This window comes from Thyridium curvatum, assembly GCF_004353045.1.
Source record: "Thyridium curvatum strain D216 chromosome Unknown NODE_82_length_186253_cov_79.185288, whole genome shotgun sequence".
Taxonomy (NCBI): domain Eukaryota; kingdom Fungi; phylum Ascomycota; class Sordariomycetes; order Thyridiales; family Thyridiaceae; genus Thyridium; species Thyridium curvatum.
Window position 1 is genome coordinate 127620 of NW_022156837.1, and position 25866 is coordinate 153485.

Below are 25866 nucleotides of genomic sequence, written 5' to 3' on the forward strand. Positions count from 1 at the left end.
AAGCGGTAGAAGGGATTTTGAAAGTCAATTGACTTCATTTTGTCCCTGAATTGGGCGGCTTCAATCCACCAGGCCTTCGAGAAGGAAGACACGACAGACCCAAGCTCAGAGCAACCCCGCAGCCAGCGCCGAACCGAACTGCCCGGATCACGATGAGCGTCAGCAACGCAATGTCCTCGGACTGGCTCGACTGGAGGCGTCTCCTCGGCTTTGAGAGGCGACGCAGCCATCAACATGGCCACTGGTGGAATGACTCTCGCAGACGACGTAAGTCTCGTTGCTCTCCGTCTCTCAAAACTGGCCCAACGCGCGGGAGCTAGCCACCAACTACCCTTTCCCGCAGTGCTGCCCACCTATGCCAACGATGCCATCGAGTCCGCCATCCCCGCGAAAGAGGTCAGCAAGGTCGCCCTGCGCCTGCATCACCTGATCGAGGCCTGCGTGCCCTGCGAGATGGAGGAATCCCAAGTCACCAAGGCGCACAGCAGGGTGATCACCAAGAAGGTCATACAGGCCGCCAAAGAGGCTGGGGGCTCGGAATACCAGGCCTGCGTGGTATGAACACCGGGTGGAGCGAGATCCGCGATAGGACAAGGTTTCTGATCCTCCCCCCCCAGGTTTATTGCTTGCTCGTGAACAAGCGCTGGTTCAAGCACCAGGCCATCGAGGAGCTGTGGGATGCCGAGCTCCACCAAGTCCGTGGTACCGCCTGCGAGGTCATCGCCAAGGGGATGTGAGCTTCAATCCACCACTAATCCCATGCATAATGTGGTGATGGCTGACTTGTGCTGGACAGCATCGAGAATGAGGAAGACACCGCCTACTTAATGCACCAGGTCCTACTGAAGCGGTACTCCATTGTCATCGACAACGAGGAGACTCCGCCCGTCAACGTCATCGAGATGGCGGTCGACTTGCATGCGCTCCGCGTCATTGGCTCCTCGGGATATCAGAAGTGTATCACGTACCTGTGGAAGGGCTGGCTGGTCCAGGACGAGAACGACCCGTCCAACTTTGTCGACTACAAGGATCGCGACAACACCTCCTTCATCGCCCACCTCGACCCTGACAGGATGCGCGCTCCCATGTACCAGAATGCCGCACAGATGCTCATCTCGCTCATCTACCTTGCGCTGTTTACCGGAGCAATCAACACCATCAATCGAGATGGCGACCTGGACTTTGTTGAGGGATTGCTCTATGCCTTCACCTTTGGCTTCCTCTTTGACGAGTTTGCCAAGGTCTGGAAGGCCGGATACCACATCCTCGGCTTCTGGAATGCATTCAATGGTGTCTTGTACTCCCTGCTGATGGTCAGCTTGGCCATGCGCTTCGTCGCCTTTTCCAAGCCCAAGTCGCCCGAGGGCGACAGGGGCTCGAGAGAGATGTTCAATGAGCTCAGCTACAGCTTCCTCGCCTGCACTGCACCCTTGTTCTGGACACGCCTGCTCTTGTATCTGGACAGCTTTCGCTTCTTTGGCGCCATGCTCGTGGTCCTCAAGGTCATGATGAAGGAGTCGGTCATCTTCTTTGCCCTCCTGCTCGTCGTGTGCATTGGCTTCCTCCAGTCGTTTATCGGACTCGACTACGCCAAAGACTTTGTTTTGGGCGACTTCACCTTCATCCTGCAGTCCATGGCCAACGCCCTCATGCAGAGCCCCGACTTCAGCGGCTTTGAGAACTTCGGTCCTCCGTTTGGCATCATCCTCTACTACATCTTTACCTTTATCGTCATGGTCATCCTCCTCAACATCCTCATCGCGCTGTACAACTCATCGTACGAGGACATCTACGGCAACGCCGACGACGAGTACCTCGCGCTCTTCTCGCAAAAGACGATGCAGTTTGTCCGCGCGCCCGACGAGAACGTCTTCATCCCGCCCTTCAATCTGATCGAGGTGTTCTTCTTGGCGCTGCCGCTCGAGTGGTGGATGAACAAGAAGCTGTACGAGCGCATCAACGACGTGGTCATGGCCATCATCTACTCGCCGCTGCTGCTGGTGGCGGCCTACTTTGAAAAGCGCACGGCCATTGAGATTCGGGGGAACCGCAGCCGTGGCGAGGACGACGACGACACGATCGAGGAGTGGGAGCAGATGCGCGACGAGGTCGACTTTGAAGGGGAAGGGTGGGACAAAAAGGTCGAGAGCGCCAAGAGCAACGTCGAGGAGGAGCCGGCGGTGCTCGAGGTGCGGAAGCTCAGGGCCGAGATGGAGGAGCTGAAGAGGATGATCGCCGACTTGGCCAAGGCTGTTGGCGGCGGGGGTGCCGGCGATGGCAAGGAGAAAGGCGAAGGGTCTCAAGACTTGCTAAAGTAATGTAATGGCTCGAATCTCTGTTGCTGGACCCAGATTTCATATACGGACACCGAACCTCTTTGCATTCTAGCCTAATACCATGTTCAATATCACAATGTAGCATTCTCTGAGGTTTGATCCGTGCTGTCCGTGTTGTCCGTGGAATTAAAAGCTACAATAATGGGTGCACACCATCTCCAACTCAGCGGCGGTATGATGTTTGCGTTTGACACCAAGCCAATGCATTCCTACTCCAACTCGCCTGATCGATAAGACAGAATTCTGATAGTCCGCTCTGTGGGTGACGTGCAATGTAGCCGATGAAAGTCTGATGGTCCATCCGTCAGTACGAGACACTTGAACACAAGAACCCCTCCTTGACTGTCCTCTCATACCTCTTCTGCCACTCTCTCCATTTGCAACGACTTACTCATTTGTGTCTCTTGTTCCGCACTCCACTCTCCCTGCGCTCTCTCTCCCTCTTCCTCTCCCGCTGCTCTCTCCTCTTCCTTCTCGCTCTCCACCTCGCTTTCTCCTCCTCGCTCCTCCGCTCCTCTTCCTTCATCTGCTCCTCCTCCAACCAGAGCTCATACGTCAGAGCCGGAACTCGTTTTATGTCTTCCCAGGCAATGCTGGGGTGGAGGCAGTATGCCACGAGGATGTGGGGTCCGACGGGGTCACCCTGCCGCGGCATGTTCAGGATGGTGCCAGCGCAGAAGCCGGGTGGAGCGTAAGGCCAGGTGATTCTCGCGTAGTCTGATATGCGCTTATGTATGTACTCCTCGTAGGCCTGGTCGGGGGCCGAGGTGCCGCTGGCTTGAGGGGCAGACATTGTGGTTGAAGGTCAGCTCCGGGTGGGGGCTTGTTTGAGTTGACGATGTGTACAATTAAAGGGTCCTCAAGGACGCTGATGTTATTGATTGCACTATAGGGTGATGGAGGAAGGTACGCATGCTGTGACTGAGTTCAATTCGGTGGTCTGTTCAAACTCTATATGGCTGTTGCCAAACATGATCACACACCAACATACAAGCTGAGTCTATACTGATAGAGAGTAGAGCACTACGACCAGTTTGACCGAAACTAAATCATATGTGCTGAGAACACAAAAACAGAAGGGCTTTGTTGTGTTGACTATTTATATTTCTCCGCTCATATCCTCAGGAGCCCAAAGGAGACTTCAACAGGTCGACTCAAGTGCCGATTTCGACCAACCGGTACGGCATGCGAGTGGGGAGAGGAATTTCGCCCTGGCGGCTATCATCCAGTTCATCTTGGAGATGTGCTGCACAATCGCTATGCCATCATCCGCAAACTAGGTTACGGATCCTTCTCAACGGTGTGGCTAGCCGCTGATATGAGGTTTGCCGACACCAGATCTTTTTAAGACAAAGTATTACTCACTAACATTCTACTTGGAAATTCAGCGAGTCCCTATGTCGCGATCAAGATCAACAAGGCATGTCCCAAGACAATCAACTCCCGACAAGAACTAGACATGTACTCCCGGATTGCATGCCTCAGCATTCCTCACCAGCCAACTTGCCCAGTCTTCATTCATCCCGATTGCATTCAAATCTCCAGAGGCCCTGCTCAGTCTTCAACAAGGCGCTGGAGTCGACATATGGAGCTTTGACTGTATTGCCTTTGAGTTGCTCACAGGTCAACCACTGTTTCAGATCTCCGATATGGAAGGCGAGTACTTTGAGGAAGAGATCAGAGACGAGCACTTCTCACAGATGTCGCAGATCATCGGACCTCTTCCTGAATGGATCGTGCACGCAGGGCATGGGCATGATCCGGGAATAGACAGCGAGCAAGACCACGATGATATACTTGAACAGCTTGAGCTCGCGTTCCTCAGAAACAAGCCTGCCGGTATCAAGAAAGGAGAGACAGAACAAATATTGGAGCTTCTTCGAAAGACGCTTTGTTACGATCCGGCACATAGGGAACCGGTCTCGTCGCTACTACGGCACCGTTGGTTTGCGGATTCGTGAGCTCGCTGCTTGGCTTATACTCATTCGATTTTCCTCCCATTCAACGGTTGAGTTTGCCAGCGGTCCAGATTACTCGATTTCCCATTCATAGTAGACTTAGAATAATAAAACCGGTCGCATTAGTTCCCGTGAAAACCTGACCTCTCTCCCAATGAATCCAATGCATCTACGCGACCTTCGGTTGCCACTCATCACCGATAACAAGGTTGTCATAACCTATCTGAAAGGTATTGGGCTTCAGCAGAAAGTGGTCCTCGTCGGCTAGAAACAAGTTGTCTCAGCAATATCACCTGTACAGAAGGCGGTTCCACGTGCAGTATTCGACTTACGGAGAATGGCCTTGATAAAGTCTTTGTCCTGTGAGATAGCCTTCCAGTCTTCCAGGCTGTCAACCCAAACCTCCGCAACTCCATCATAGTCCAGGGCCGGAACACCCGTTGCTTGGATCTGCTCCCGCAATTCCGGGGTTATGTGGTGCTATGATGGACTTGTTTGAGCTCTCGAGCCGCGCCGTGTAAAGTATTCCGGGGGGGGGGCTACTGACCTGGTTGTACCTTCGGACTTTCTCTACAAAAAGCTTATTCGCCAAGGCGGGGATAATGTGATTGTTGGCCCAGTAGGCGTGAAAATATTCATCGGTTATGTGCGGCAGCTTTCTGAGGAAGATGGAGATCTTGACATATCTGCCCGGCTTAGGGGCAGGTCCTTTGAGGGCCGGGGCGCTAGACATGATGATTATCTTGGTTGTTTCAGAGGCCACTGCAGTTCAGTCCAGCCCAACAAGACTGGTGTCACCCGTGGCAGGGTCGAGTGGAGTTTTATGTCAGTGATTCTGAACGAGGCTCAGCGGGCACATCATTGCGCCGGCTCCTCTCGTGACCGAAGGGGTGTGCCAAACACTGGTGACGTTTCCCGCCTAACACGCTCCGTTGAGCTGACGACTTGTCGGAAAAGTCAACCGGGCATGTTGTGGGGTAGCCGGCGCTAACAGAACTACCGACTCCTCGATTACAACAGGACTTGGTGCGGCGGGTCCGAGTCGTGAGCCTGGAGCATTACAGTCTGTAATTCCCCTCTTCCGTCTGGACAGAAACGCGGACTGCGAGATGAGGTTCCAACCTGGAGTACTCTTGAAACGGCTTTCCTGAAGTTGACATTTATTCAGTAAGCAAGCATTCAATGATAGTGAGAAATAAACATCCCCAACTCTGCGATCCACCATGTCTCCGGTAAGATCATCCCCTCACATAGATGGCAAGATCTACCGAAACGAAGCAAGCTCTAAGTCCTCTCCGGTCACAACCAGCCCATGAATCACATCGCCATCTCGGTACCAGATCTCGAGGCAGCCATCAAGTTCTACACGGAGATCCTCGGCTTCGTCGAAGTCCGTCCCGCTTCGTTCACAGAACGCGCGGCCAGCCCAGATGCCAGCATCTTCAAGATCTACCCAGCCAGCTTACAGAGCGTGAAAGTCGCCTATCTTACCACCGGGAATGGATGCGGCATAGAGCTCTTTCAGTTTATGGCGCCCCGGTCCGGCGCCGATGACAACAACAACTTTGAACGGGACTACTTCAAGGGCGGTCTTTTCCACTATTGTGTCACAATTCGCAACCCGACGGAAATGTGCGAAGCCATCGTCAAGGCAGGCGGCAGGAAGATTGGGGACGATGTTGACTTGCATAGCGGCAACAAGGCTATTTACGCCGCGGATCCTTGGGGTAACGTGATTGAGTTGCTCAGTTGTAGCTTCGAGAGGTTGATGGCGAACCGCTAGGTATTCGGGGAGATTTTAATATGTACACTCTCTAGTGTCACTTCATATTCATGCGGTCGGGAATGAGCGCAAGTACATTGCTTTCATGGAGAATTATCCAAGTAGTATCATCTATTACGATCTATCTATCTCAATCTCCCGTAGTCCAGCCATGCATGATGAATAAGAATGACACCAGTTTTACCATTTGACAAGTTCTTGCACATTCACGGGCAGTCCTGTAGCCATGGACTTATTCGCACCGCAAGCTACAAGCACTGCATTGCCACCGTCTCTGATGAACGCCGCGCGCTTGAAGTCATCCTTCTTGGCCCCGACGAGGACGTCTTCCAGCAGCACGGGGTCACCTCCACCGTGGCCACCCTCGCCCTTGACAACGTCCACGACGTAGGGCTTGTCCCACAGAGGGTACACTACAATGGTCGTCTGCTCAACACCGCCCTGAATGTAGTTCTTCTCCAGATCTGTCAGACCATGTTTAGTCACCGCCTCCCCCCCAGCAGAGTAGCCACCTTCGGTCACATTGATCTCAATACGGCCCTTGGTGCCGTTGAATGTACACCTGTAGCCCTCCCAGGGGGCGAAGGCGTACGTGTTGTAGGTCATGACCGCGCCGTCCTTGTACTTAATGATCATGGACAGCGTGTCCTCGATGGTGATGCCGTCGGCGAAGCAGTTACGGTCGCGGATGTACCCATCCTCGTGCTCGGCCTCGAGGTAGAGCTTCTTGAGCTGCGCGTTCTTGTCGATGTGGATGGCAAAGGGGTCGTCCTTGGCATCCTCATTGCCCAGGTACCGCTCGCCGAGGTTCTTCTCACCGCGCTTGATGGCGTTCTCCCTGCCGTAGAATTTGAGCCCACCGAGGCAGTAGACCATCTCGGGCTCCGTGCCGAGCCAAAAGTGCACGAGGTCGAAGTGGTGAATCGACTTGTGCATCTGAATGCCACCGCTGTTGGCCTTTTCGCGGTGCCAGCGGCGCATAAAGTCGGAGCCGTGCGCGCAGTCAAGGATCCAGTCCATGTGCACCGTCGAAATGTCGCCGATGAGGCCCGACGCGATAAGCTCGCGGACCTTCGTGTGATGCGGCGCATAGCGGTAGTTAAAGAGCACCCGGATCTGCTTGCCCGTGCGCTTCTCAGCGTCGATCATGGCCTGCAGCTTCTCTTCGTCGATGGTCATGGGTTTCTCGGTAATGGCGTCGCAGCCGAGCTCCATGGCACGGATGCAGTATGTATGGTGGAACTTGTCAATGGTGGTGACGATGACAACATCGGCCTTTTGCTCCTGGACCATCTTGTCAAAGTCCTCGGCCTTGTACGTGGGCACACGCTCGCCGCCGAGCTCCTCGATGCGGTCGTTGGCGGCGTTCATGCGCGTCTGGTTCGTATCACAGATGCCGACGAGCTTGGCCACGTCCTTGTGCTTCTGGATGATGGCCTGATAGTAGAAGGCGGAGCGCACGCCCATGCCAACAATGACATAGCGCTTGACAGCCTGTTCAGACATGATGGTAGATTGTCTTGGATTGGGGGAGGGGGAGCAAGTAAGGGGGACTGCGCTGAGAATGCAAGGAGTGAGGGCGAGTGGTTCTGCAGCTCTTTCAGCAGCAAATCCTGGGTGTCTGCTTATATGTATATGTTCCCATCACTATCGCCACCGGCATCGGGGGCGAAGTGCCGCGGTACTCCGACAATGACGGAGCTCTCCTGCCGCATTCGCATCATTAGTGGGGGATAAGAATGGAGTCCGCCTCTTAATACATTCACATCGTCAAATGATAAGCCATTGCTGGGAGGTTCGGCAACCTTCTGCGACGTTATTCCATAACGAAGGCGTCGAACATGCATACGCGGCGCCGATCGTTGGCCGTACAACCCTTGATGATGGAGGGGCAGAAAACGATAAGAGAACCCCGACCCAAACAGAGTTTAGGGTCTCATTGTGATAAATCAAGATGATCAGAATTCGTGGAGAAATTGCGGTTGGGATTACCTATTTTGGGTCGGCAAGCTTTGCTGTAGCCCCCAACTCTCCACCAACCAAACATCACGGATTTGCTGGTATGTACTGTTCATAGGTGTAGCTATGTAGGAAAGAGGCGACCCCCGTCAGCATCCTGTTAGCACAACTTGATAATCAATTGGTCTTCACTGGAATGGGTATCGATATCATCTGATAAAGGCGTGCCTTTAGAAGCCTATATATTAGGTGTTGCGTACAGAGTAGGTTTACGGACTAGACACCTTGAACGAAAATATTGAACAAAGATCGGACTCATCGGAGAAAATGATATCATTTGTTATGAACAAGCCAAATCCCGAAGGTTGGGAAACAGTCTATAGAACCTAGACCAAATGTGCCTCCGATGAACATGGTTAGTCCCAGCTTAGTTGTCACGATCTTAGACATATGAAATCCTGGTCAATGTCTTCCCAAGCTTCAGGATGCTGTTCATGGACGCAGTCTAGTTGGGTGTGTTGTGCGGGCCCTCGACCCTAATAGTATCGCCCTCACGATGAATGACAACGTGGCGGAACTGTCTAGCCTTCAGACCCTTCTCGTTGAAGAGAATGTCCAACTCCTCGTACGTCCTTCCACCGGTCTCGGGAAGACGGAACCAAGCCCAGATGAAGGTGACAACAGTAAAACTAGCCGTGATCAGCGCAACCTTGCCTTTCAAGTTGGCATACTCAGGGTTAAGCAGGTAAGGAGTGACAATGCTGTTGATGATACCAAGCACCTGATAGGCGGCGCGGGATACAGCGATAGTCTTGGTACGAAGTCGCGTAGCAGACACCTCGCCGTTGATGATGTAAGGGAGCGGACCAAGGGTAAGACACCAGATGCCGAACCAAAGGATGTACAGCGCAGAGGTTGCGAAGCCAAAGGCGGTGCTCTGCTTGGGGATGGCCACGAAGCCCATGGCAAACATCAAGACCGCCTCGACAGCACACCCCCAGAGCCACAGCGTTCGTCGGCCATAGTTACCAGTCAAGGTCATAGAGAGGAGGTTGCCGAGCAGATGCACACCGCCGACTCCCAGGGTCATCTTGAACGAGTCATTGGGGCTCAGACCGGCCTGTTGGAAAAAGAAAGTCGAATAGCCTTGAATGACAAAGCCGGTCAGAACTTGGGATGCCCAGGTGAAAGCAGAGATCTCGGTCCGGCGCAAATCAGTGCCCTTGAAGCAGGCCGTCCACGAAATGTCATCGTCCAAGTCCTGCTCGAGCTTGTTGGTCTCGATCATCAGGGCGACGGCTTTCTTTGCATTCTCTCTCTGTATCTCCTTGGTAGGGGCCGAGGTGAGCCTCATGACCGACTTCTCGGCCTGTTCAATCCTACCCTTGCGCACCAGCCACCAAGGTGACTCGGGGACGAAGAGGGCAAAGGGTAGGATGGCGACTGGCCAGACCCATTGGACAGCAAAGGGGATGCGGTAAGCCCACTCGCTCAGGTTGGTGTTGAGGGTGAAGAGCACCGCGTAGGAGAAGAACTGTCCGATGCCCCAGCAGGTCACAACCCAGGTCTCGAGGTAGCTTCGCAGAACCAAGGGCGCGACTTCAGAAGCGAAAGAAGGTGCCAGGGTGGCGAATATACCCCAGGGAACACCAAGGAGGATTTGACCAACGAACAGCGTCTCGACATTCTTGGCGAAGAACTGGATGAAGATGAGACCGCAAATGATGAACAGGCCCACGTGGAGCGCCTTCTTGTGACCCATTTTGTCAACCAGCCAACCGTTCAGATAAATACCGAACATGTTACCGACAGGCGCAGCAAAGCCGAGGGCCATCTGCCACGGGCCGTACATGACGTACCTCCCCGGGTGGTCGCGCAGTTCGTGACCGTAATGTTTGGTGAAGGCCGGGAAGGCGAAAAAGCCGCTGATGAGAGCCTGGTCGTAGCCGTCCATGATGATACACATGGTGACGAGGCAAGACCAGGCTGCAGCCTTGGGGTACCGCCTGCAACCCTCAAGAAAGCTCGTATTGTGCTCATCCTGGGTAGCCAGAGTAGCATCTTCCTTCAGACGATTCCAGTCCTTGGCAGCCTGAATATCGTTCACATCGCCAGCTGGACCGTCGTGGTCCTCCACATGTCGAGATCCGTCCTTGTTGTCGGTTGACAATGGAGCCGCCATCGTTTCTGGGGAAGTGGCAAAAGCCCAAGGAGAAACAATCGAAATCGATCCAGGAACGTGTTTCCTGGCCACTGCAAATCGACACAACTGGAGTCGATAGAGAATGGAGTGCTTGATCGCCGTAGCATCGAGTGTGGAGGAGGCACAGAGATATTTAACCTTCTCGAGAACCTGGTTGTTGCACTCGAGAACGTCGTGGTGTCAGCGACCCCTGACCTCCACGCCCAACTGTGGCACGGCGTCCTAGGCCGAATCCTGGTCGGAAGGGGGCATGGAGCATGAGCCCACAGGTCAATACTTCGCCCGCCAATCGTCCCGAGGGCTGATAGGTGTCTGACTTTGCTAGCTGGGGTAACCGGCGTGAGTGACTGGAAGGGGATCCAACCTCCCGCATGCCCCCTCAGGTGGTATTAAGACAATCAAGGCCAATGTGCGAGTGTGAGGTGATGTTGGGGCCGTTTCTCCCCACGGGGGGACCACCCACACCTCCCTACAAGAGTTTAGCCCCCCTGTTGATTCGTCGACTGCATCTTCCAACCAACAAGTATGGGAGGCGTTGACTGACCCCCATGGGGCAAGTACCGAGTGTGACCCCTAGTCCGTGTATGGCTTGGCTGAAGACGGAAAACTGACCTGACTACACAGCTTATAAGCGCCCGAAAAGGTGGATTGCTCGTATGTCGCTTCGCCGGCATCGCACGCTCTATGTCGCCTCGGGTCATGTCTCGGGGTAAGTCTGCACGGCATTTGAATGATTATTCGCGTTGGCAGGTGGTCCTTGCATGATCATTGGGTCTATCACTCAGAATCGGGGAGCATGTTCTATGGCCGAGCCCATAATTTGCCAATGTAACGCGCCTGCACCAGCGACGCGATTCGGTTCAGCCCTCGTGATATGCATGCGGAGTGATCAGGCAGGGCGTCGATCCTCCATGTATGACTGGGAGACGGGTCCCCCAGTTGGAGAACGACATGGATTGCTCCAAGCCATGTACATCGTGGGCAGTATTTGGACGTCCCTCCTCTTTCGGGCCTTTTGCTATTTCATGGAAGAACGATCTGGGGTGTGAGGATGTGACATGGCCGCATTCCCACCACGTCGGTGCGCCAGGAAATGAACAGGTTTGCCAAGTTCGCACCGTTTGTCTGCTGTGCCGTAGCCCATTTGGATGCAATTCGCTCGCGAACAAGACTCCATGTTCGTCGCAGCGCCGGGACTGTGGGCGGCAATGGAGAGAAGTTGAGATGCCAAGCAATAAGCTTGACTTCAAGCATTGAGCCAACCCTTTGCCTTTGAATCTTGACTCCTGGCGACGTTGAAGACCAAAGAGGAGTCTTGGGCGGACAAATGTGTGCCTGCTACGTAACATATCCGTCCGACAAGGTGCCATGTGCCCATTTCCGTGCAGGATACATGGATGCGGAGAAGGGCCCCAACGGCGCATTGTACCAGTACGTACAAACTAGTACGATCGCTTGTAGGTATTTAATACGCCCCCAGACCTGCCCACTTGCCCACTTGCCCTTGACCGGCACTGATCAGCACCGAGCCTATGCGGAGAAGTTGCTAGGTTCGTGTTGATCTCCAGAGCAAGCCCCTCATCCAGCAGCGGAGGCTTACCGGCTTTGGGTCGGCTCAGAGGTCCATCTCCACACTCTCGTCGAATCGATGCTCCGAAAAAGGAGTCCTGCCGACCAACAACTCTCTACATACGTGGGACCACCGCCCTCCATTTGGCAAGAATGCAATCACTCGCCTCGAGATGCGAGTAACACAGTCAAGCAAAGCCAACGCGTGAGGAACTAACTGCACATTGAATCACCCAGATCCAGATCCAGCTCCAGGGCGCGCGTTCACCAGCGGCACAATGCCAGCACCCCGACGGGATCTGACCTCTGACCCTGACCCACTGATCTGATCCAGAGATCCGAAACCAGTATCCATGCAATTCGTATGGCAGTCGTCTGATGCACCATCCAGTCGCAAGCGAACATCACAAGATAAGTTCCCCTGGCGATCAACTCGTCAACCCCACACAGCTTGACCGACGGCCCTTTAGCTAACATTGAACCGCTTCGCCGTCTTCTCACCCTGCCAAACTTGTCGTGCTCGCAAGAAGAGGTGCTATCACATCGAAGACGCCCAGAATGGCGCAAAGGCCAACGGCAGCGAGAGGCCGGAAAAGGCCAGGCGCCTAGCCACAATTCAAGTTGCAGAGACACACACTAGAGAGTCTAGCCCAGTTCCCGGCCGTGTGAGTGCCTATAACCCAGAGTCTGTGCTGGAAGATCTTGCCAAGCCTCGCGACCCTGCGGAATCACAGCAAGATTGCCCTACACATCTGGGTTCCCAAGAGAGTCCCTTGACGGACCACCACTGCCACGCGACGGTGCAACGATCACAGCGCAAGTTGAACTGGTACAGGCGATACAAGCGGCGTCATGTTCCCAAGCTCACTGAGAGCCACCGCCGGTACCTCGAGGAGGCCGGGGCATTCCTAGAGCTGCCCCGTGCCACAACCGATGCGCTTTTGCCGATTTACAACTCACTGCTGGATGACCTCATCGCTCTCGTCGACGGGCCCACTGCCTTCCGCGATTACAGCAACGGGCAGGCTTCACCGTACCTAGTCCGCGCGATTTGTCTTGTGACTTGCAAGACGAAACATGCGGCTCCTTTCCTTCGACTCAGCGAGGATGGACCCGTGCTCGAACCCCTCAAGTTCGCGTCTCGGATTCTGTCCGGTCTCGATGCGGCGATGAAAGCAGAACTCGAACCCGACAGGGTAACCCGAATCCGAGTCCTCGCCCTCATGTCTCTGAGCAACAACGGCAACAGCGGCGTCGACCGCGCGTACAGCTACCTGTCTCAGGCCATCTCCGAAGGCTGGACAATGTCCATCCACTGGAACATCCCCGGCAACCCGGACCAGGAGCAGTGCGACCTGCTGTGGTGGACCCTGCGCAACTTTGACCGTCTCAACAAGCCCATTATGGGCGCGGCGCCGTTCATGATCGACGACGCCGACATCGGGATCGACCGTACGACCCCAAAACCTGGCCACTACAAGACGGAGATCATGGCAATATCGCTCGTCCTCGGCGACCTCATGGCGCAGGCCACACGGGTGTACAAGGCAACGTCCGTGGCCAGGGAGGACAACAGCGACGACTTCCCAACGCTAGCCGACGTCACATATGGCACCACCTTCCATAGCTTTCACAAGTCTCATCGAGCGTACCTCGAGCTGTGGTACCACATAGCGGCCATGCTGTCCTGCAAGTACAGCGGGCCGGGCTCCATCCCCTACAACCGGCGACTCGCGTCTGCAGACCGCATCCTCGAGATCATCTCCTGTGGTGGGCACGAAGCCTTGCCTCCGCTCCCGCTGGTCCCCTACGCGATGGCCATGTCTACGACGATGATATACCAAGCCCTGCGGGAGAACCAGCGCGATTTCGAGAGGGCTTACAAGGATCTCGAGCTGTGCTGTCAGGCGCTGGAGGCGCTCCATAAGCGCTTCCCCTACGTGAGGAACATCTTGAAACTTGCCAAGCAGCTTCTGGAGCTCTTGGCCCGCTCGGGTACGAAGCAGATAGCAGAGAACGTCGAGCCTCCACGCGAACATTCCGCTGCCATGGTCCTGGCTACCATGAACGGCACGCCCCAGCCGGTAGAGCAGCCACAGCAAGCCAACGAGGACCAAGACGTGGACGGCTTCGTCATGCCATCTATTTCGGTCGCTTCAGTCCCACAGATTGAACAACCGGCCGAGAACGAAAACAACACAGAATTCCAAGCCCAGCTATCCGAGGCATACCCCAACATCGACGCCTCGTATACTCAGCTGGACAGCCAGTTCCACAATCTCTTTGACTACGACATGCCCAACTTCTTCCGCACCCCTGCGACCTGGGAATACATCAACACCGGGGCAGCGGGAGGTAAGGGCACGGGCGAGGACAGCTCTGCTGGTGGCGGAAGCGAGTTCCAGTTTTCGTATCTCAGCTCGCCCGAGATTGACTTTGATTATCAGCAGATGCAAGCTCCTCCACCACCTTATTAAGGTGGTATCATGAATGCAATTGCTTTTTTGTCTTGTTTGCCAATACGTTACGAACCCTTCACCATATCGAGCCTGTCGCAATTACATGAGCGTGATGCCTTTCCAGATTCTGGGCTCCAGTCAGGCTGTAATTAGCTGCGGGCGGGTCGTGAATCTCCGAAAGGGACGGGGCCCGGGCCGAAGGACGTGGGGCAGGGAAATAATATCCGGACGCGGGACTAGTGCGAGGCCGGATGATGCTTTTCCCCGTAGAACCCCAGACTATGAGGCGCATGCCATGCATTGAAGAGTTTCCCTAAGATTGTTCTATGACAAGAACGTGAGTCACTGTACTGCGTTGCGTTGCATGTTTGCATGTGGAACCGGCCCGCCCACGAGGTGAGTTGGATCTCGCCGCAGCATAACATCCAGCAACTGATGGATAGTGACAACAACACAGGCATCACACGAAGGCAAGGTCGCCTAGTTTCGACACGTCGAATGTGTCGAATGTCATCACCCTTGAGTGAGCTACCCACGCACCACTCCCCACACAGACGAAGAGCCATGGCCGCACTTCCCCCAAAGGACCTCTCCGGCAAGGGCATCCTCTACGTCCAGTCGCGCATCTCCCGCCCAGACATAGTCGACGAAGACACCTACTTCAGGTGGTATGACGACGACCACATCGCCGAGATCCTAACCACGGGCGGCATCGACTCGGCCAGGCGGCACTTCCATGTCGACAGGGACAAGACCGACGGGACCGCGCCGCAGATGCCTTTCCTGGCCTTGTATCCCATGGACGACCTGGCGTTTCTGCTGAGCGATCGTTTCCGCAAGATCCGCGTGCACAGCGATGTCCTCCCCGGTAGCGGGCTGTGCTACGACCTGATGGACGTGGACGTCGGGTATTACAACCTGGTCATGGTGTGGGATCAGGCGAGGAAGGGCAAAGGTGAGTTGCTTTGCCACGCACAGACTGTCAGTGCTACCCTACGGTCATCGGGGCGGCTGACGAGACCATCTCCAGGACTCACCAAGACAATCATCACCGTACAGATGGACCCTGGAGATGACATGACCCCTGAGGAGGTAGACAAGTGGTACCGCCAAGAGGCAAGCGATCCCGACCAACCAACCAAGCCCCCCCCCCCCCCTTTTCCAAACCCTCCGCTGACCCTACCGTCCTCTCCTTTTCTTCCCGCGTAGCACTGCCCTCAGCTGTCCCAATACCCAGGCTACCTCCGCACGACGCGCTTCAAGCTCGCGTACGCCCGCTCAAACGCCCAGTCACGCGCCTTCAAGGGCCTGCCCGTCGACGGCGACAGCTCTCTCCCGCCTACCCCGCCGCAGTGGCTCACCATCCATGAGTTCGCCCAGGACGCATCTGAACTCGATCCGGTCGCTATGGGCAAGCTGACCCAGACCGAGTGGACCGAGAAGGTCTGGGGCGGGGCCAAGCGCAAGATCGTCAACGTCTACCGCGTCGTCAAGGAGCACGGCGAGAACGACTGGTTCCACGGTGTTGAGATGTAGAGGGAGAGAAGAAGATAGGCGGGGGGGGAGAGAAGGTGGAAAGGGATATGGGAAGAGGTGGTAGGGAATAGAAGACAAGAAAGATCCTACCGTCAGTTAGATGTCACACACATATTACTCAAGCCTTGATTCGTGAACTGGCTGACACGCAATATTCACAACCACTGATCGGTGACTAGGGAACTCGACTAGAAGAACTCGTAGCGTGGTAACCATGGTCATATCGTGACGCTGCTCATTCTCCCCTCCTCTGAAAGCTAAAGTTACATGCTTTATCTTGGATCTGTACAACACAGAAAATGAATTCAAAAGCAGCGCGAAACAAAGAGCTAGGGATGCTAGCCCGTCGTGAAGGCAAGGAGGAACATGCTCAGATGGCCAATCTCTCCTGCACCAGTCGTCTCATTCTTTTTTCTTTCCGCGCGACATCAGGAGCAATGCTTTGGGAATTTGATCGATACACCGTTTGTGGGAAGAAGCGAGACACAGTTCCCAAGTGCTTCTCGAGTCGCGAAGAGAACAACGCCGACAGTCATCAAGGAAACCAAAGAGAAAACAACACATCAAAAAGCAAAAACAGACAGCTCTGACCGATTTAGTCGAGATCTTTTTCAAAAGACAGACAACAAAAGACAAACACAACACACACATGAATAACCATCCCCAGCCGTCTGACCAATACAAAGACGAAAGCAGACAAACGTCTGCAAGACCAGTGAAAGACCAGCAACGCCATCAGCAAGGGCTGATTGTCTATGATCCGAACCTCGGACGTAGTTTCGCAAGGTGAGAGGTTTGCATATGAGCGACCTCCACCCCTCGCCCACTCCAGACTCCCGCATCCAGAACCCGCAAAGCTCTCGCAACCCAATATTATCCGTACACCGTACACGGTACATCACACACTTTCCGCCGTCTTTCCACTCCCAGACATAGTGGTCGTAATCCTCGCGGAGACAAAGGTGCGCTCGTATCCAGCCCCTGAAATGGAAAAGCCTTCAAGTCGGAGCACTGCTTTCCGATCTCAGTATCCTGCGCGCGCCAAGGGGCGTAGGAACCTGCTGGGTGAAGACATTGAGGTCACTTACACACCGCCGCCCATGAATGCCGCCAGGTCGTCGAGCTCCAGGAGCTGACGCTCAAACGCATTGCAGAGCTCCTTGGCCGTGATCTCGACGGTAGGTCCATTCTGGTGGTTCGGTGCTGGGGCACCGGCCGCCGAATGGCTGGACTGAGGCTCGGGCGATTCAACCTTGGCGGCGGGGTTGACAGGAGGTGGGCTGCTGGTGGCCGGGGTCGATGCGCCGGCAGAGCCGCCATTGATGGTGGCGATGCCCGGGCGCCGCTGGACGGGCGGCTCGCTGTCGCGGTTCTCGGGCTTGGGAGCCGGCTCCTGCGAGTTGCGAGCCTGAGATTGCTGCTCGTAGTCCATGGCATCAGGGTTGGTGTCGGGCTGCGACGCGACATCGTCCCTAACGTAGGGCGAGTCCTGCCGAGGGGCCTTGTTCTCGTCATGGGAGGCCGAGCGATCGTCGCGCGAGTTCACGTCCCGAAGGACCTTGGCCATGACAGAGAGGTGGCGGTTCCACGGGACCACCAGAGGCCAGGACTCGGCGCCGTCATGCATGAGCCGCAGGCTGTCGCGCACGATGTGCGAAGCAGTCTCGGTGGCGTTGGGCGGGGCGAGTCCCTTCAGGTACAGATAGGCCACGGTGGAGCCAGCCGTGAATGCCGCAAAGAGCATGAAGATGGGGAAGCACAACAGGCTGTCCTTATCAGCACCGTTCTCGAGAGCAATGAGCATCGAGATGATGTTGTGGGAGGCGCTGAAGATGCGATCTACCATGTACGTGTGCGACGAGACGCGCCAAGCCTCGACGTTGAACCCCTCGGTTGTAACCTGCTGCAGAATGCGCCGGCGGTTGACAAAGATGGTGGCGCAGTGCAGGAGACAATGGATCATGGCATAAGTGAAGCCACTCCCCATGGTGATGTGCAGGCTGACCTGGCCAGGCTTCTCGGCAAAGTGCATGGGCAGTGACTGGCTGATGGCCTCGATGTCGCGCTCCAGCTCGACGCACTGCTCCTCGGAAAAGGTGTCAATGGTCGTAGTGGTCATCATCTCGACCACGTTGCGCCAGGCCCTGGTGGCCAGGACAATATGGCCAAACTCGCCAACGTCGGCCGGCGCCATGGTGGGGTCCGGGGCGTTGCTGGGCGTGGTGCCGCTGAGAGTGCGAACGTAGACGGGGCTCCCGAAATGGTAGTTCATGTCCTGGCAAGGAAGGGCCACGTCATTGACATCGTGCGAGGACAGAGCCGGGTGGCGGCCGGGGCTGCTGGTCAGGAAGCAGTCGAGAATGTAGATGAGCCACAGAGTGCGGCGGAACGACTCCTGCTTGAGGAACTGCTCCGGGTCGGCAGCGGCATGGCTCTGCTGCACAATGTTGTACATCTGGGCCATGCGAGCAGCTTGGCCGAGGTAGATGTAGGCCCGGACAGCGTTGCGACAGCCCCACTCATGAATGACAAGCAGGCACAGGGCCTGGATGTCGGCAAGGCTCGGGTGGTCGAGCGACTGCATGATGAGATTGATCGTCTTGAGCGCAAAATGCTCAGCTGCTGCCGTGCCACCTCCGTGGCCGCCATAGCGACGAATCATAACAGGCGAGTGCCTGCAGAATCGACCAATGTCAGTAAGCTGCAGTGACAACCAAAAAGTAACGTCCGGAGCTAGGGGCGAGAACGGCGGGAATCGGAAGTTTCTCGGCGATCACGTGGCAGCCGGAATGCTGCAACTCTGCGGTACAACAAGTGGAGCCGTGGCCGACGAAAGGCCGAGGCCCTTGAAATGGCAGGATTGATTCCCAGGCACCATGGGCGCATAACGAGCGAGTAGAGACAACCAGAGAGCAGGGAACAAAAACAAGGTTTAGAAAACAATGAAACTTACCGAGCGGCGGTGGTGAGAAGGGCATGGACCATGGTCGGGTCCATGGTGGTGCTCTTCAGCTGTTGCAGGAATGACGGCTTGTGGAAGGCGACGCAGGCGGGCAGCGTCTTGGAAATGACCCGCTCGCACTCGGCCATCAACTCGGGAGTGAGCCTGTAGCGCTGCTTGTTAGTCGACGGATTCTCCAGTCAGGGCGACACGAGGCCCGGAGGATCTGCAGGCGTGTAACACGCATAGGCCAAATTCATTCGGGCAATGTTGACGGCTTTTTGGCTTTTTGCAAGCAAACGATAGGATTGGCACACGGGTGTTTGGACCGTGCACAGGGTAGAAGGAGAATGGGTTGAAGGAGTGGAGTGGGCCGTTTGGGCAATGGTATGGGATTCGGGATGGACGGGGGGGAAGGTAGAGTTTCGGAGGTGAAGGGTGGAGCATTTTGGGGTGGCTGTGACAAGCTCCGGAGCTGGGACGAGCCCGCTGGGATCGACACGCGGCGAAGGACCAGCCAGAGTTTTCTGTCGCGAAGCCACGGTGCATGCGGCTTGCGACTTGCGACTTGAGACTGAGGCTCCCTCGACCGGTTGACTGCTGCCGCCGCTGCTCGCTCTGGGCAGACGACGAAAGGGTAGAAAAGGCCAAGAGCCCATGCCCACAGATCACCCTCGTCGTGGTCGGTGGGTGGCCGTCGAGGGACAAGGTGCCAAACCAGATTTGACACCTGTTCCGCGATGCCCGAGGGCGCACAGTGTAGCCAAGGCCCCGGCCACACGGCCAGCCAACAAGCTCCGAACCAGTCACCCCAACCCGATTCATGCGGGAAAAAAACTGCCAAAAAAAAAATGACTGTTTTGGTGGGAATGATGAAGGGGAGAGGAGGGAGAGGAGGGAGAGGGGAGATGGATGGCCATGCGAATGAAATAGAAGACGGGGAGAGGAGGGACTCACTTTTCGCTCGAGGTCGCGGCGTGACGCGAAACCGGGGCGGGCTGAACCGGTCTGTCTGTGGCGACTGGGCGACCCTCAGAGGGAAGGGACTCTCGTGCGCGCTGGGGGAGGCGCGCCGGCGAGATGCCGTGGCCGCCATGGCCCATCGACTCGGAGGGCAGATAGCATTCGTGCATGCCCTTGGCGCAGTTTTTGCAAGGTGCGCGTCCGTTTTCGTAGACGCATTTGGTCTTGCCCTTGCGGCAGCGCACACAGGCGCCACCTGCGCGCAGGGCAGTCGCTCGGACGGCCGTGGACATGGTGGGAAGAAAAAAAGAGGGCGCAATCGGTGGAGAGTCAACACAAGACAGTGGTAGTGGAGTTTCCTAGATGTGCCGGAAGGGAATAATGCAGGACCGGAAGGCGGTAGCTGGTTATGAAGCAGATGGTCGCGTGTCTGGGCGGACGCGATGCGGCTTGTCGTGGTGACGCCGGTGATGAAAGAAATCTCGGGCGTTGGTGAGGTGAATGTGTGTGAGAGTGCGGGTGTGTGCCGGTGATGAGGGGGGAGGAATCCAGAGGAGAGGAGAAAGGAAGAGAAGTCGAAAGGGAAGAGCCGAAGGCCAGAATGGGGAGGGCGGACCACGGAGTAAAAAAAGGGAAGGGCAGAGCCGGTAAACGAGGGATGGGGGGGGCGAGATGGGAAAAATCAGGCGGCGGCGACACGGAGGCGGCGGCAGAGCAGGAGGGAAAGTCGACTCTGGGTGGAAGAGACGAGAAGGGGAAGTGAGGAAAATCTGGGGCGCGGGACTCAGCAGCTCCAGCGGCGCGCGTGCGACAGGTACCGCACACAGGAGATTGATTGATTGAGGGTGTGCGTGCGCTGCTGCGTGCGTGTGTGAGCGAGAGGGAGGACGGGCGGTGGTGGCGGGCGCGGCGGGCGGGCGACCTCCTGGTCAGGCAGACGGGTGGCCGTAGACGGGCTGCTGGTCAAGGCGCCCGACCGGCTGTGGTCTGGCTGGCTGGCTGGCTGGCTGGCTGGCCCTGAACTAGGTACCTAACCTTGCTCTCTTGTTATTTTCTTTGTCCCTTATTGCCTCCTTTGCTTCACAATAATTCACCAGGGCTGACCAACTGGCTTGCCGACTGACCGAGATGGAAAGAGACGGATCGAGGAAAACGTGATGGGGGGGGAGGCAACGGCCACAGAAGGGAAACACGCACAGGACAAGGCGCTCGCTCCAGGACGAGACTGGCAGAAACGGACGGATCGGGTCAGGATGCCGGGGGTCGAGGGAGATCCGACCTGGGCGAAATGAAAATAAAAAGTGGGGTGTTGCGTCCTGAGGCGTCTTCTGCGCACCGCCCGTCCTGACACTGGCTGACAGGCTGTCCAGGGTGGGAAAATGGTACCTACCTGGAGCTACCATACCCCGTGTCCCATCTCAACAGTCCCGGCATCTCACCCGTGGAAGTGGACGCTCGCTCTTGGCCTCACTTCACAACCCATGGCCATGGGCAGCAGATAAATTCTGGCCCTTTGATACCCTCTTTGTTTTCTGGCCGAGCTTGGGTCTGTCGATTGCGCCCAGGTTCTGCCTAACTGACTACAAGTACCTCCAGCTACCTACCTTACCTACTTACAGAAGCTGCTCCAGAGGGCGGGCACAGGTACCTAAGGCAAGGCACGCCGCAGAACCTGCGCCCGTGACGCCCCCCGTCCGCCTGCACGGGCGGCCAGAAAAAAACCAACAGGAGTGCCGGCAGTGTTCAGCTGCCGTCAGGCTGCCACAGCACACGAGACCAAGGCTTGGTTGTGCTCTCTCTCTCTCTCTCTCTCCCTGTCTCTCTCTCTTCTCTCCCCCATTTGTAAAAAAAAAAAAAAAAGATAATTCAAGAAACCAGACGTCCTCCCTTTGAATTTTGGATCACAGCAATCTCCTAGACATGCATGCACCAGGCCTCAACAACCTACAGGTACCCAGGCCATCCCGATGTACCGCGGTGCGTGCTCGTTTTAGGCAATGGGTCGTGGTGGTCATGAGCTAGAATGGCCCAGGTTTTGCGCCAGCCCCGAGGGCAGTGTGTGAGCCGATGGCGGAGCCGAGACCCGGCAGCCAATTTGGTCCACCCTCGGGAGAGGGAGGGCGATGGCACGAAAATGGCCAGTACATGTAGCCTGGCGGCCGCACTGGTTCGGCGCAAAAGATGGAACGAGGAAGGAAAAAATGGGGGTCCCAGAAAGACAGTTGAAGAGTTCGTTCGTTCGTTCGTTCGTTCCCCTTGCCCTACCCGTCCGTCTGCCCCGTTGCGACACGCAGCACCAGCCCCGTAAGCACTGGTCCAGAAACACCACGAGATTTGCTAAAAGCGGTATCACATCCTCCTCTCATCGCCTCGGATCCTGGCCAACCTGGTCGCAGCTCGAGTCGGCGATGTATTTATAACCCCTGGGGTGGGCTCGATTGAACGCCGCAAAACAAGGTTGGGCCCGACTGATGGTGGTGATGACAAGGACAATGATGCATGCACTGCCTAGCCCATAGTTAGCCAAGTCGTCGCCGTTCTGGGGTCGCGACAGGCGGTGGTGACCTACCTCTTCCCTACACTAGGTAGGTAGGTAGTTACTTCAGAAAATCAGAGTCTCGAAGATCCCCGGCGGCGGCGGCAGCTGCTGTAGGCTGAAGCTCGTACGGCCTAGGGCAGTGCATGCATGCATGGCATCGCAGCGCAGCGCAGCGTTTCAATGCTGCCACCAGCCGGAACTTGAGCCAACTGCCAGTGGAGGTTGACTGCCTGCCCGAGTCCGATTCAAGTGTTGTCACCATACAAGGACGCAAGCATGGATCGTTTTTTTCAAGACCCTTTCCTCCTTGTTTCTCTCGCTTTGTGACAGGAAATGGGTGCATGCATTGATCCTTGCTTCTTTCGTCTCGTATCTCGAGTCCAATCCCAGGCCATCACAAGTTGGCACCTTACTTACCTAGTAGGGGCAGGCACGCGCAGACAGCAGGCACGCGCACATGCACGTTGAGCGCGCCTGCCCTGCCACAAACCAGAATTAGCACTTCCAGTGCCTACCTTACTTCGTACCTGCCTCTGTACCTACCTGGGGTGCCTGTAGTTAGTTATCTCAGTGGAACTTTTCCTCTCAAGTTTAGTGGACGAGGCCGAATCTCTTCTCTCAATTTCTAGTCTACCAATCTCCATCCGATCTTGTGTGTCGTACCAAATGCTCCAATTCGCACGCTGCTCGACCATGACACTCTTGGGGGGAGAGAGAGAGAGAGAGAGAGAGAGAGAGAGAGAGAGAGAGAGAGAGAGAGACGAGGGCGAGAGGGGAAAGAAAGGAAACCACCGAGTGTGGCTCGTCCCGGGCCCTGATCACCTCATTTGCGACGCGTCCGGGTGCGGGTGGAGCCACAGCTTGCCAGCTGCTGGCATCTCGAGCTGGAGAGACGAGGGCATTCACTGGCCTTGGATCCCAGCTCAACCGGATCTTGTCCTCGCCCATCATCCGTCGACGGCTACATGCTTCGCTTCGTACACGCACCTCCGAGTCTTGCCCGTACACGTCAGACAGGCTTCCTCCACTCGACCTCGACCGCCGTCCCTGTGTCTCTACGGATAGTGGTAGATACAGCCTGAATGGCACCCCTTCGTGCGAGGAACGGGTCTTTCGCACGTACAACCGCACCCCAGCTCACCGGGCCCTTCAGGAAAGAAAGAGCATCATGTCGGCGGCATCTTGGAAAGCCCAGTGGGTCGTAAGCTCCGGCTGCACCCTGCCTTGGCAGGACCACGCCTCTCGTCCTCTCACCAGCGACGGGTTTGCTAGGTCCGACACCATGATCTGTCCCAGTCCGAGAAAGGCAAGGCGGCCACACCACGCATCTTCACAAATCTGCTTCCGGGCCATGCCCAGGACCTCCGTGGCAATCTGACGACACTTTTTCAGCCCCGGCTTGCCGGCTCAAAAACACCTGGCAATTTATCTCTAATCAAACCCTGCCCTCAACCTGAGGCACCGCCGAACACTTTCCCCCTATGCCCAGCGCGCACATCAGCGCACCGGCCCTGTCCTAAGTACCCGGGATCCCGAGAAATTTCCAGCGGTTGCTCACAGTCGCCTTCACCGACTGCCGCGTCTGGAGTGACGGGGGCTCGCAGCCCACCAAAAGCACCCATTTTTGCTCTCGAGGTCCCCCCTGTGCTCGACCTTCTGAAAGAATATGAGACAGAGAAACAGCCAAGTCCAAGTCTAACAAGCTTCCTGTGCAGTCATCTCTGTACAATCTGCCGTTTGTCTCCTTCGCGAGCGACGAGCATACCCTCTCCATGCACAGCATGCATTCTGCCCCCCTCCCGCGCATTCGCTGGTGCATCGGGATCCCGAGACGAACCACGAAACCCCTGTTCGTGTTCCGTGAAGCCCGAGAAGCGAAGGGACAATCAGACGCCTCCTGGCGTGCCATCCCAACATGACGCTGGCCTTGGCATTTCAGCCAACGGACACGCTGATACCTTCCAGGGCGATCATTGACCATCCCCGGCCCCCTTTCCATTTATTCCCTTGGTGTAAAAAGCAGAACCTCAGTGGGGCCGCGCCAAATGGTGACACAGTGCAGCACTCCCAAAAAGAACAATCCTATTTTTACTCTTGGTATGCGCAGCGCGAAACATGTTTGCGCAACATGTGAACTAACAACATCTAGGTCTACAATGAAGACAGTGACTCGGGAAGACAGCTGGGTTCGTGCTCATTCCGTCCTGGAGGCGGCATTATGTGGAGAGGAGAGGTGCTTGCCTCCGTAGACCGTCGGGCAGGCTTTCCCAGACAATCGCACGAAATCTGGGCCGGCTGCAAAGCCTAACGGGCTTCGGTGCCATGCTCCATCTACTTGTATCTAGACTATTTTGTTCGACCGGACCGTATCCAAGAAATACCTCGTGCCAGTAACGCCAGCGGACCCGGCCCTTTTACCGGACGCACCGCGCACGCATTGGGATTTACCCCCCGAGGAAATCGCAAGCAGGCAAGTACTCCATACTCGGCACTGGGCCCTTGAGAATTTGCGCGCTCCCCCTCCTCTTCCCCGTCCGTACAGTGCCGCACACTGGCCCCCTAGAGCGCACACATTGCACATGCAATCCCGCATCGCCACGGGCGGGCACACGCGCGCGCGTCATGAGCGACCGCCTAAGCCTTGACGGTGCCGGAGGAGGCGCAAGCTAAACGCCACCTGGTCTCGGGACCGGGTCACTCAACGCATTCAATTGCATCAGGCTGGCATCACCTGAGCCGATCGCCGAACATGGTTTGCTTGTCTCATAGCGAAACATTGACGTGAACTGTGTTTGAAATGAATAGGTACCTAGGTAGTCGGCGGTGCGCCTGCCTCTCCGTCCCCCCTTCAGGGCTCCGGGAGGGGAAGAGGAGAGGGGGGCCCACTGTGCCACATTTGCTGTTTTCTCACCGCCGGGACACCGCCCCGATAGAGAGGCGCGCATACCATAGCTGTTACGATGTGATGGGGAGGGAGTGGACTGCCCCCAATGTGCTGCAATGTGCTGCAGGGATCGCTGGCATCGGAGCTACGCTGGGCGCCTGGGGAGCTTGCTTGGGGCTGGATGAGTCGCTGGTGTGAATCGCGAGGGAATGCGAGGCGGGGCGGGGAGCGGCTGGCCGGCCGCCTCTCTCCCCGGCCTGGCCGGCCACATGCATCAATGGATCAACATTCTACTGGATTGTTCTACAAAGCATCAGGCAGGATAACAAAGCTGGAGGCATCAGTGATAACCGGATAGGCGTGTCAAAAGGCGTCAGAAGCGGGTGATGATTCCGAGGCTGGTGGTATGCCTTGCGGCTCGGACTTGGCAATCTCTACCGTCATCGCTCCGATCCCTGGAAAGCTTTCCGGCCTTCAGCGCAAGGCACATCCGGGTAAGGGTGCATTGACATCAAGAAGTTGTCCGAGCCTGTGACCAGCGGCCATCCTAATCTGAGTGATTGAGAGAGTTCTAGGTGTCATGAGTGAGCCACTTAGATGCATCGACTGGGCATGAGTCTGCTGAATGCTGTCTCGATAGAAGCAACAGAAGTTCCAGATGTCCATATGTTCCATCTAACATTGCACATGTCTACATCAAGAAGCCCTAGACAATAAGCATTCGAGGATCATCCCA

General features: G+C 56.2%; 9 protein-coding genes across 9 annotated transcripts; 4 read left to right on the forward strand and 5 right to left on the reverse strand.

The window, feature by feature from the left end:
• Window positions 1–152: 152 nt before the first annotated feature.
• Window positions 153–2318, forward strand: E0L32_010336 (uncharacterized protein; the record flags this gene model as incomplete). Its single annotated transcript, XM_031132943.1, has 4 exons — window positions 153–267; window positions 344–555; window positions 642–733; window positions 797–2318. The coding sequence occupies 4 exons, from the start codon at window positions 153–155 to the stop codon at window positions 2316–2318; spliced, it is 1941 nt and encodes a 646-aa protein (XP_030989716.1).
• A 409-nt stretch (window positions 2319–2727) lies between these two features.
• Window positions 2728–3129, reverse strand: E0L32_010337 (uncharacterized protein; the record flags this gene model as incomplete). The annotated part of the gene is made up of 1 exon (XM_031132944.1): window positions 2728–3129. The coding sequence occupies one exon, from the start codon at window positions 3127–3129 to the stop codon at window positions 2728–2730; it is 402 nt and encodes a 133-aa protein (XP_030989717.1).
• A 1334-nt stretch (window positions 3130–4463) lies between these two features.
• E0L32_010338 (uncharacterized protein) lies at window positions 4464–5027 on the reverse strand (the record flags this gene model as incomplete). The annotated part of the gene is made up of 3 exons (XM_031132945.1): window positions 4464–4558; window positions 4627–4774; window positions 4842–5027. The coding sequence occupies 3 exons, from the start codon at window positions 5025–5027 to the stop codon at window positions 4464–4466; spliced, it is 429 nt and encodes a 142-aa protein (XP_030989718.1).
• A 579-nt stretch (window positions 5028–5606) lies between these two features.
• E0L32_010339 (uncharacterized protein) lies at window positions 5607–6077 on the forward strand (the record flags this gene model as incomplete). Its single annotated transcript, XM_031132946.1, has 1 exon — window positions 5607–6077. One exon carries the CDS (start codon window positions 5607–5609, stop codon window positions 6075–6077), a length of 471 nt encoding a protein of 156 aa, XP_030989719.1.
• A 180-nt stretch (window positions 6078–6257) lies between these two features.
• E0L32_010340 (uncharacterized protein) lies at window positions 6258–7583 on the reverse strand (the record flags this gene model as incomplete). The annotated part of the gene is made up of 1 exon (XM_031132947.1): window positions 6258–7583. One exon carries the CDS (start codon window positions 7581–7583, stop codon window positions 6258–6260), a length of 1326 nt encoding a protein of 441 aa, XP_030989720.1.
• A 958-nt stretch (window positions 7584–8541) lies between these two features.
• On the reverse strand, window positions 8542–10218 carry E0L32_010341 (uncharacterized protein; the record flags this gene model as incomplete). Its single annotated transcript, XM_031132948.1, has 1 exon — window positions 8542–10218. One exon carries the CDS (start codon window positions 10216–10218, stop codon window positions 8542–8544), a length of 1677 nt encoding a protein of 558 aa, XP_030989721.1.
• Window positions 10219–12161: 1943 nt separating this feature from the next.
• Window positions 12162–14285, forward strand: E0L32_010342 (uncharacterized protein; the record flags this gene model as incomplete). The annotated part of the gene is made up of 2 exons (XM_031132949.1): window positions 12162–12170; window positions 12279–14285. The coding sequence occupies 2 exons, from the start codon at window positions 12162–12164 to the stop codon at window positions 14283–14285; spliced, it is 2016 nt and encodes a 671-aa protein (XP_030989722.1).
• A 546-nt stretch (window positions 14286–14831) lies between these two features.
• On the forward strand, window positions 14832–15803 carry E0L32_010343 (uncharacterized protein; the record flags this gene model as incomplete). Its single annotated transcript, XM_031132950.1, has 2 exons — window positions 14832–15222; window positions 15505–15803. 2 exons carry the CDS (start codon window positions 14832–14834, stop codon window positions 15801–15803), a joined length of 690 nt encoding a protein of 229 aa, XP_030989723.1.
• A 1084-nt stretch (window positions 15804–16887) lies between these two features.
• Window positions 16888–20000, reverse strand: E0L32_010344 (uncharacterized protein; the record flags this gene model as incomplete). The annotated part of the gene is made up of 3 exons (XM_031132952.1): window positions 16888–18478; window positions 18757–18909; window positions 19702–20000. The coding sequence occupies 3 exons, from the start codon at window positions 19998–20000 to the stop codon at window positions 16888–16890; spliced, it is 2043 nt and encodes a 680-aa protein (XP_030989724.1).
• Window positions 20001–25866: the final 5866 nt, after the last annotated feature.